The sequence below is a fragment of the Sinocyclocheilus rhinocerous genome, unplaced genomic scaffold, assembly GCF_001515625.1.
Source record: "Sinocyclocheilus rhinocerous isolate Xijiao unplaced genomic scaffold, SAMN03320098_v1.1 scaffold77, whole genome shotgun sequence".
NCBI lineage: Eukaryota > Metazoa > Chordata > Actinopteri > Cypriniformes > Cyprinidae > Sinocyclocheilus > Sinocyclocheilus rhinocerous.
Window position 1 is genome coordinate 744,933 of NW_015635045.1, and position 11,157 is coordinate 756,089.

An 11,157-nucleotide genomic window follows, 5' to 3' on the forward strand; every position below is an offset into this window, starting at 1 on the left:
AGTTATAATGTATGAACATATATACATATAATACGTTTATACCTGACTAAACAAAAAGTACACATAGCCTACATAACTGTAAGCGAAGTTTATTTGTGATGTGAATATGATGTTTAGAGTTTCTGCCCAACATTTATCATATACAGCATTAGAATGATATAATATTTGTGGCTGTAGTTCACAAATAAGGCAAACAACAATCCAGCCTAATCCTCCACCCACACCCATCGCCTGTGTGCTCCGAAAGGTCAGCCAGGTATCACAGCAAGGTGAGACTCAGTGTGAAAACAGTTACTGCCCATATGTCCTCATCTCCACACATAACACTTTTTCCATCCCCACAGTTCTGGACCAGGTTTTTTCCAAATCATCCGATGTGGCTTTTAAGAGCATTTACCTATTTACTATGCTTTTGAAGCAAATCCCAACCCAGTCACATTCTAAACTGACAGTGTCTCTGCAAAAGCTTGTTGTTGGGCAGCATGATAATGCTGAGTTACTAGCAAATAGCAAATTTGGACTGCTGAAAAGGTTCAACAATGACCATATTTATGAGCATGGTCAGCAGCTATAGCTCAGTATGGTATGGCAGCTGCTCTATTTGGGCTCGCAGAGCACTCTAGTGTGGTAAAAACTGAACAAAACATCACCACCGCTATACAGCCAAAACAATTTCTCATCCCTGGCAGCTATTTATTAACATAACTTCAGTTGAACACAAAATTTAAATTGCATTTAAATGTGGAATTTGCTATAAATTGCACTAATTGCAATTTAGAAACTGAATGGCAGTCCATTGTTTATGTATGCATGAATTCAAATCCTTTCTACTTTAAATGATGACACAATTAGACAGTATTTAGGGAGGTGGTAGCATAATGATATGGACCAGGAACACTAAGACAGAGGTTAGAGAGTTGATGGCAAGAGAAGAGAGCTGACTCTTTGTGCCCTTGAGCCAAACACTTTGCTCTATGTTATTCCAGCGAGGGGACTGTCCCTGCAATTAGTGCACTGTAAGAAGCTGTGGATTAAAAGCATCTGCTAAATGGCAAAGATAAGTAAGAAAACCCCCAGCAGCATTAATTCATGTTGGTTTCTATCTTGCCCGCCAGCATTCATATTTTAAAAACACAAAGCTTTGTTCTTATAGTCTCACAGCTAAACACTGGGGTTGCAGAGACTCAGTTGTGGATTGTGTCCTTAGTTTGTAGACAGAGTCTGGTATTCTCAAATGACTACTGCGTATGTAGGCAAATTAGTTTTTTATGATGGCTAATCTATGGTGTGTATAAAGCACAAAGCGTTTGACCTGTGTGTGCTTCCATTTCCATGGCAGTGCTAAACTAACACCATCTATTGGATTGATTGTGAGTCTATACCTTGATTTTACATGAAAATATGTCTTTACTGCAGGGTTATCAACTTAAACTAAAACCAGAAAAAATGAAATAAATTAAACGTTAACTGAGATAAAATCAAAAACAAACAAACAAACAAACAAACTAAAACTTAACTTAAAAACTATAATAGTATCTCACTGATAACACTGATGAATAGCAATTAGTCATTGTCATGTCTCTTTTCAAAGTTAAACTGATGGGATGAAATGAATATCAATTAAATGTCAATAATCCTAATATTCTATAGTTACACACACATGCAACACAAACAATTAGAGTCATTAAATTTATTCATGCTTAATTAATTTTGTTAATAGAATTTAGCATTCTAGCCTGACAGAATACTTATAATCCTCATGACATTCTCATGAGATTGTCTTTTGTAGGCTTAAATGATTCAAGACATGATTAAATACAAATTATATTCTTAATACTATAAAATCATAAAAATCTCATTCACATGATGTTCTTCCCCTTTTACTCTTCTGCACACGGGTCCACTTCCTTTCAACCCTGTTTCTGCTAATGGCCTGATTTGGTACTCCAGCAGAGTAAACCGACTCTATATTTAACTTTGCATTACTGTAACCTCTGTAGCAGGCTATAGGTGAATCTCCATTGCAGTTACCACTAAAGTAAACATATAGATTAGCACATGCTAACTCAGCATTCAACCCAGTTGATCCTCCTTTTAGATTGTATTTCTGTGACCCTTAGAAAATTCCCAATAAGTAATTTAATTAGTGTAATAGCTATAGGAGAACAAATGCAGTCCCGACATGTACCAGTCTCAGTGCCTTGAGAAATGCCTGTGTTGTAACATTTAAAATTCAATTTATATTTCAAATACATTAACTTAATCAAACCAATATGCAACCTTTTGTTGAACACTGGTCCTCACTATTCTGCACATGCTCCAAATATGAGAAAATAAATAAGAAAACAATCTGCAGATCATAGTCATTTTAAGTAAATGTGTGTATGTACTATTGCTGAGTGTTAATGATAACGGTACTGTTGTTTTCAGAGGGCTCTGTGAATATTTGCTGCAACATTTGGAACATTCCCAGCATAGATTTTAGAGCATCCCAGAGCAAATGAGTGGCCTCTATGTACTTTATGTATTTAATGCGACTTAAAAATGAACAGGATGCAGTGAAACTCTGTGATTTTGAGTGTAAAATTTGGATGATATTTCAAAATGGAGTCATGATAAAAGATATTCACAACAATCATATACACAAATTTTCAAAAGGCTGGGGTCTGAATCTCTATAGATATAACAATAGATAGATAGAATGACAGCTAGAAAGATAGAACAATAGAATGGTGGAGCGAATGATAAATGACAGAACAACAGAACAATAGATAGAATGATAGATAGAACGATAGAACGATAGATAGATAATTAGACAGACAGACAGACAGACAGACAGACAAATAGACAGATAGATAGATAGATAGATAGATAGATAGATAGAACGGCAGAATGATAGATAGAATAATAGATAGAACGACAGAATGATAGATAGAATAATAGAACGACAGAGAACGATAGATATATATATAGATAGATAGATAGATAGATAGATAGACAGATAGCTAGATACAGTGATAGATACAGTGATAGATAGAACGATAGAATGACAGAATGATAGATAGAACAATAGATAGAACAATAGAACGATAGATAGATAATTAGACAGACAGGCAGACAGACAGACAGACAGACAGACAGAAAGATAGATAGATAGAACAATAGAACGATAGATAGATAATTAGACAGACAGACAGACAGACAGACAGACAGACAGAAAGATACAGATAGATAGATAGATAGATAGATAGATAGATAGAATGATATATAGATAATTAGACAGACAGACAGATAGACAGATGGACGGATGGACGGACGGACGGACGGACAGACGAATGGATGGATGGATAGATAGATAGATAGATAGATAGATAGAATGATATATAGATAATTAGACAGACAGACAGATAGACAGATGGATGGATGGACGGACGGACGGACGGACAGACGAATGGATGGATGGATAGATAGATAGATAGATAGATAGATAGAATGATATATAGATAATTAGACAGACAGACAGATAGATAGATGGACGGATGGACGGACGGACAGACGGACGGACGGACGGACGGATAGATAGATAGATAGATAGATAGATAGACCATTTCGAATCCACATTGAATACCCCCATGTGTGAGAGAGAAAAAGAGAAATAGCTGTTCTAGGTCACAGATGACACACCTGTGCCTCTTGCCTACAAGCTTCACAGCCACCCAAAACCTGACAGCCCATAATTTCTGAAACTGTGCATTCCCTGAAACAGCAACCCTGACAGTCTGACCATGAAGAAAACCCTCCCTCCTCCACCTCCTCACCGTTAACATCTTGAGTGTTCATGCGTGTGTGCATTACGAGAGTAAAAACACCTGACATAGCCAAAGTCAGCGTGTCCTTACCCATAATTCCCCCTGATAATGACATTCACATAGAAGCAGTGATGAGAGAATGTTTTTGAGAAACAGTTTAGAGAAGAGAAATCAATCTATATAAAATATAGAAGTGAATTTTTGTTCACTTTCTAAATAATAAAAGTCTAGTGCATATCCAAAGTTCTGGCCTGAAACTCTAGATGGCAGCTGATTGGTTTCTTTTGTATCAGCAGCCAATGAGCTTGCTGCTCAACATTTAAATACTTGGCTAGTGATTGCTGTAGCAGTTGCAGTGCGCTTAAGAAACCCTCCACCTTCCCCAGCTCCACCTGTATAGATCTGCTACATGTATGCTATATGGGGGTTATTTCATGTATGTTATATGTGCAGCAGCAGTATTTCTTACATGCTCACAGCAGCATGTTGTGGATGTATTGGCAGTAGCAAGTCGGTACTTGCTCTGCCGCAGCAGCAGCAGCAGCGTAGCAGATCTCTTCCGCCAAAACCAAACACATTAATATTGCCATGTACATTACCATGCTAAACCCTCTGAGAGTTGTCATGACAGAACTACTACTAATTATATATAAATAAATAGTTTTTTACCAATGCAAATATGTTAAAAACGATGCATTGCGATACAAATGGCAACTTTTATCCGATGCACACTTTTTTAAAATCGATGCATTGCATCGTTAACTTTTATGCCAATGCACCGATGTGAATCATTGAATCTTACCATCCCTAGTATATTGTAATGTAGCCTACTATATTTTTTTCTAAGTGGAAGCTTTAGGATGACATGACTGGTAAAGGTTATAAAATATTTTTAACTCAAACCATTTCTGCAGTAATGGCTATACATTATCGCTTTCACATGTTTGGCATATATTCCAAAGAGGTATGTGGCACACACTGAGGATTGGATAGAGATGATGGGGAGAAAAAGGATTCAGAACAGAAGAGAAGAATTGGTGTGATAGTAAGCTGACTACATTGAGAGGAAGCGAGAGATGAGTTAGGCAGTGCAGAATTACCCTTCCCCAATAACCCTCTTGACACTAGAGTAAAAAGAAAAATTTGGGGGAGAAAAGATGGTGAGATAAGTGCACAAGATTAGAACCTGTTTGGTTCCTGCAGCAGGCATATTCTGAACAGCAGCACAAGTGAAACAGTCAGCAGAGCAGAGGAGAACGAGAGAAAGAAGAGGGGAGGGGAGAGGAGAGCAGGTCTAGGATGGAGGGAGGGAGGAAGGGTGGCATGCTTATGGCATGCGACAGAGGGAAACAGAGAGAGAAGAGGAGGAGGAGCGGAGGGAAAGGTATCATCAGCAGCAACAGCAGTGCAGCACAAAGACGAAAAGAACAGAAAAGGTGTGGAGAGAGAGAGCAAGAGAGAGAGAAAAGAGAGGATGAAGTTTGAAGAAGACTGAGCCCTTTGCCACAGACATGACCACGGGCTCATCAGTCAACCGGACGTAACCTTGACGATCCTCGTCTGCTGCTGCTGCTGCCACACACTGGAGCACAGCCGATAGTGTGTGTGTATGTGTCTGTGTGTGTGTGTGTGAGGGTGTGCTGAGGCGTTGCTATGAGATTCAGAGACCCGCTTCATCATCCGTGTGCTCTTGCATGTGTGCTCCTTTAGCGTTCGGCTCAACTAATGGGAAAAGAGAGCCCGCAGTGACCGTCAAGTGAGTGAGTGTGTGTGAGTTTGAGTTGAGTGTGCATGTGGAGGAAAGGGTAGAAAAGGTCAGATAGGTGTAGAGAGTGTGTATTTGTAGCACAGGGAACGATGCAAGAGCAGGTAGAGCGTTCTACACCCTGAGAGAGAGGTAACACAGTGAAGGTGGCCAGTGTGTGTGCGTGTGTGAGAGACTGAGAGATGCAGTATGGTTGAAGTCTCTCAGCCTCAGCATCATCAGATTTTCTGCTGCAGATGCTACACTAGCTCATCTCTGCACTAGAGCGCTACCCTGACACACACGCACGCTCAGACGCACACAGCTGCGGCTTCAAGAGGAGCCCCAAGAATCCCATCAAAGGTCAACTGAGGGACACTGGAAGAGTTGCTGAGGGCAAAGGTCGTGACAGCTGAGGCTGAAGGTCAGAGGAGGCGTGAGAGCCATAAGCGCGGCATCATGGGCGAGTGGACTATACTGGAGAGATTGCTGGAGGCTGCGGTGCAGCAGCACTCTACTATGATCGGCAGGTAAGAGCTGTAGTGCAACACACACACACCCACACACACACACACACACCTCACGGACTGTACACTGATAAAACTTTATATATGAAGGTTCAATTTGATCACATTAGTAAATGCATTAGGTCAGTCTAGCTGAATGTTAATTTCTACATGTGCTAATACATTTTTTACATGTAAACACATTGTATAAATTAACCTATGTAATGTATGAAGAGTAGATCTATCTATCTATATCTATCCATCCATCCATCCATCCATCTATCATCTATATTTTATTCAGCATGGATGCAATTGCAATTACATTTAAAATATATTAAAATATAAAATGGTTATTTTGAATGTAATAATATTTCACAATATTACTGTTTTACTGTATTTTTGATCAATTACATCCAGCCTTGGTGAGCATAAGAGACTTCTTTCAGAAACATTTACAAATCATTTTTGTACAGAAATAATACAAATATGTTCTTGGTCATTTTAGAACTGTATACATTCCCCCCAGTCTCTCTCTTTAATGCAAAATAAATTGTCAGGAATCAATAGGCTGCATTATGAGCTTTAAAGACTCAGACCCAGAGATTTACTATTAATAAAGAGATGGCTTCTAAAAATGAACAGTTGATATAAAGCATATTGACAAATCAGGGAAGAATATTACAGTCCCATTACCACATAAACACCCACCCACCCACAAAAACCATGTGTGTCATGAAGGCATGCTGAGATTGGGAGCTTAAAGTGTGCACATTTGTGTGTGTGTGTGTGTGTTAGACTTGAGTAAGCACTACTCTCTGCTGTGCTCATTAACCTTAACTGCAGGTAGCCCCACATCAAGGGCACGTCCTTCTCTTGTCTGTGAGAGGTTATGTGGGTTGTGGCACAGAGGGCATGTAAGGGAGTGTGTGCAGGACACTTAAGTGTATGCATTTTGTTTCTACGCACACATACTAAAAATTGCATTCTATGCGATGGTTCTGAGAAAAACATGTTCATGCAATCTAGTCAATCACAACACTTTCCTCATACAATGACAATTAATCAGGCATCTTTAGCTTGAGACAAATTGTTTTCTTATTTAGTATTTTGTCAAACATGCCTCTCAATAGATGTCTTTAAGTGTTTTTTTATCTATTGAATCTTCAGCATGTAAAGGAATACTGATTTCACCTTAGGTGATGTAATAAACTTCCATCAGTCCAGCACTGCTTAAACCAGCAGTCAATCACTTAACATCAATCGATCACAAAACATCTGACACTAAATGGAAAGCTGACTTGCCATTGTTTAATGAATCCTTAATGTGGGTTTGTCTGAGGTTAGCTAACTGTTTCATACATTATGTAACACTATATATGAGGGAAATGCATTTGTTATTCTATTATGGTTGGAACATTCTATTGACTTCTGTTGTTTTCACACTGAGCTAATGATATTTTCTTTCCTCTAACCTTAAACCTAACCCTTATGGACACCTTTCTGCATGTTAACATTTTCATACATACATTATTTAGTGGGTTTATTAAGTCGTTTCCTCGTCGAGACAATTGACTCTATTTTAAATAGTTTGTGCTATACATGTAGGGACATTTGATCTACACAATGTAGACAAAACCAGACCCACATGCACACATATAGATTGATGCAAAGACACACAACTTGTTTTTCAAAAGGTGGAGCTGTTTTGGAATTTGCATGGCAGTGTTGTGTTGTTGAAAACACGTGTCTGCTAATTTATGTGTGAGCGTGTGAGGTAATCAGAGTATTCTTCTCTCTGTTCCTTTGAGGTCTGATCAAGCACTTGAGGCCGGAATCATAGCGACAGAATGAATAAATGAATGAACAGATGAATAAAGCCTCTACTATCATTCATCAGCTGCTGCAATCCCTCCCTCCCTCAGAACACACATAGAGACACTGCAGCTCAGCCACTTTCAGTCTTAGGCTTTATGAGTATTGTCACACACACTCACACTCTCTGTTCTTTTTCTCGCTGGGAGAGAGTCTAAATGGTTCAGAGCAGTTTGATCTTTCTTTACCAAATTGATCCTAACAAAAGCACACGCAAACACTTGTATGTGTGGCTGTATGTGCACGCTTGCAGTTGAAAGCTGATCTGTTGTAGTTTCAACTAGTCAATATTTTCTTTCCGCCATTGTTTTGAGTGATCACAAAAGTGTAATCTATACCATTCTCCATTTACTGTTTGGTCTGGACAACATATGGGTCAGCAGAACAAACACACACACATTTCATTACTATAACACGTCCCTATGTTTTGCGGCTATAGTCACGTTAAAATCTACCAATATTCCTTCACAGATTAAATATAGAAAGAATCATCACTCTCTTTCTATCGTTCATAATCTCTTGCCACACACGCACATGCACACACCTCCTGTGCAAACGCAGATGATTAAGCGGCACCTGTGAGATGGAAGCAGAGAGAGTAATGTGCTCATATATCACTCAATCTTTATTGCAGCACTAGAGAGGGGAGTGAAATAAACAAGCCCCATATTCAATTCAATGCAAGTATATGTATAGCACATTTTCTAAAAGATATTATTTTAAAGCAGATTTACAAAAAATTATTGTTTCAGTTTTACAATTAAGAAGTATCCTTAACCTTAAGAAATTTATTACTAACCTCATTCCTTTTAAAAAAAACTTTCAGTATTTGTACATATGCAATATAATTTTTTATTTTTTTTATTTTATTTTACGAATACACACACACACACACACACACACACACACACATGTTGTGTATTCATCACGTTATGGGGACATTCCATAGGCGTAATGGTTTTTATACTGTACAAACTGTATGTGCTACTGCCCTACACCAACCCTACCCCTAAACCTACCCCTCACAGGAAACTTTGTGCAATTTTACTTTCTCAAAAAAACTCATTCTGTATGATTTATAAGCTTGTTTCCTCATGGGGACCTCAAAAATGTCCCCACAAGGTCAAAATTTACTGGTATTACTATACTTGTGGGGACATTTGGTCCCCATAACGTGATGAATACCAGGTGCACACACACACACACACACACACACACACACACACACAGATAACTGTTTTTAACATTGCTAATAATGAGAAATATTTCTTGAGCACCTAACCAAATCAGCATATTAGAATGATTTCAGAAGGATCATGTGACACTAAAGACTGAAAATTCAGCTTTGCCATCACATGAATAAATTACATTTATTAAAATAGAAATCAGTTATTTTAAATTGTAATAATACTTCTAAATATTACTATTTTTACTGTATTCTGATCAAATAAATGCAGCCTTTGTGAGCATTAAAGACTTTTTTTTTTCAAAAAGATTTAAGAAAACGTAACTTTAGAAATGTATTAAGGGGGAACCTGGAAGTAGAGCACCGTACTGTACTGACAGAACTACAGGAACACTATTTAAAAGTAAAAACTATCACAGCCCTATATTCTTTCTTATCGTATCAAACACACACACACATACAGACATTGTGAGTGTGTACCTCAGCATGCTTTGATAAAGTCTGTGTACAAATTGTTTTTCTGAAGTCATGGTGCACACATACAACTAACATTACATCTCATTTTCTCATCCTTTCATCTACTTAGTTGGTTTTGTCTCTCAGGAATTAATTTTTTTCTTCACTTGTTTCATTTTTTTTCATTTAGGATGTAGGGCATTAGTTGCATCTTGTTTGAAGTACGAAGTCTTTATAGACACAGCGGAGACACAGAGGAGAGACAGAAAAGGAGAAAGAGAGCGAGTGAGTTTAGTGGAAGAGATAGAGAGCATGTGAGGTAAATCTCTAGAGTGATAGTCATTTACAAACACATATCTGTCCCGGTGTCCTCATTTTCCATGTATGAATAAGTGTGTGTGTGTGTGTTGTGGTTTATTTAGCTATTCTTTGGAGACAAGTGTGTCTACAGCAGTTATTTAAATATGATAAAACCTCCCTTTGAGGACATTTAAGGACGCCCTCATTTGGAGAATCAGTTTATAATATTTTTTAATCTTAAAAATGCAAAGTAAAACAACAAAAACAACAACAACAACAGGTAAAGTTGGGTTAAAAACATTACAATTAGCTTTTTATAAAAACATCAACTGTGATGCCTTCATTTTGATAGCTCAGTACACATCCATGCATAAATGAGAAAAAGCACAGGTTCTTCATATTAGGTGCTTCAGAGAGGCAGAGGGGCACACATGACACAGGTCAGGTCAGCTTTATAAAATCAGATGAGATAGTCAGCTATAAATACATGGCAAGGAGATGCTTTCCTACCAAGGACATTGTTTATTTGAAGAACGAGTGTGTTTTGATGTGGAGAAAGAGAGAAGATGGAGAGAGAGAAAGTGAGCTGAAAATCTCAGAAAAGCTCTCAAAGTTCATGAATAATTGATGTGAGAAGATGCTGTTAGTTCTAGTAAACTTTTCTTGTTCTTTCTGGTATGTAAAAATAAATACAAAACTTTTGGAGCGTTATTTCACCCAAATAAAATTGTGTGTTGTTGGTTTGTAGGTGTGTAAGTATACTTGGGAAATAAAATACTTATATACTATTCTTGTGTGTTTGCATGAAAAAAATATTTTTTTCTTGTTTTCCAGTATAAATATCTACATAAACATTTTTAAATCAAGAAACATTTATTTGAGGAAAAAACAAATGTATTTTTCTTTCATTAATGGCATATGAATGATATTTTTTTCAGCTTTTAAGCTTAAACTCACTTATTTTTTCATATATTTATTGGAATTTCTTTTTCTTGATTTAAAAAATTCTGAATATTTGTCCAAAAAAAAAAAAAAAAGACAAAAAATGAGTAAGAATTTTTTTTTTGTGCTTGAAAAGTGGAATGTGGGCACACATACTACATAAAGAAATAATGTGTTTAAAGGTCTGTGTGACTTTAGAAACAACAAAAGCACAGAAAGCTTGACAGTCTTATGTCCAAACATGGAGAGAGTCAGTGTACCGTACACATTTCCAGCTGCTTGCTCACACACGCACGCACGCACACACACACACACACACACACACACACACATAACACACAC

General features: G+C 37.6%; 1 protein-coding gene across 1 annotated transcript in view; it reads left to right on the plus strand.

The window, feature by feature from the left end:
* The first annotated feature begins 5,160 nt into the window (after positions 1-5,160).
* The window catches only part of gjd1a (gap junction protein delta 1a), an 11,750-nt gene continuing 5,753 nt past the window's right edge, over positions 5,161-11,157 (plus strand). Inside the window, exon 1 of the mRNA XM_016560540.1 lies at positions 5,161-6,083. Coding sequence (XP_016416026.1) covers positions 6,013-6,083 — 71 coding nt within the window. The 5' untranslated portion in view covers positions 5,161-6,012. The remainder of the gene's footprint in view (positions 6,084-11,157) is intronic.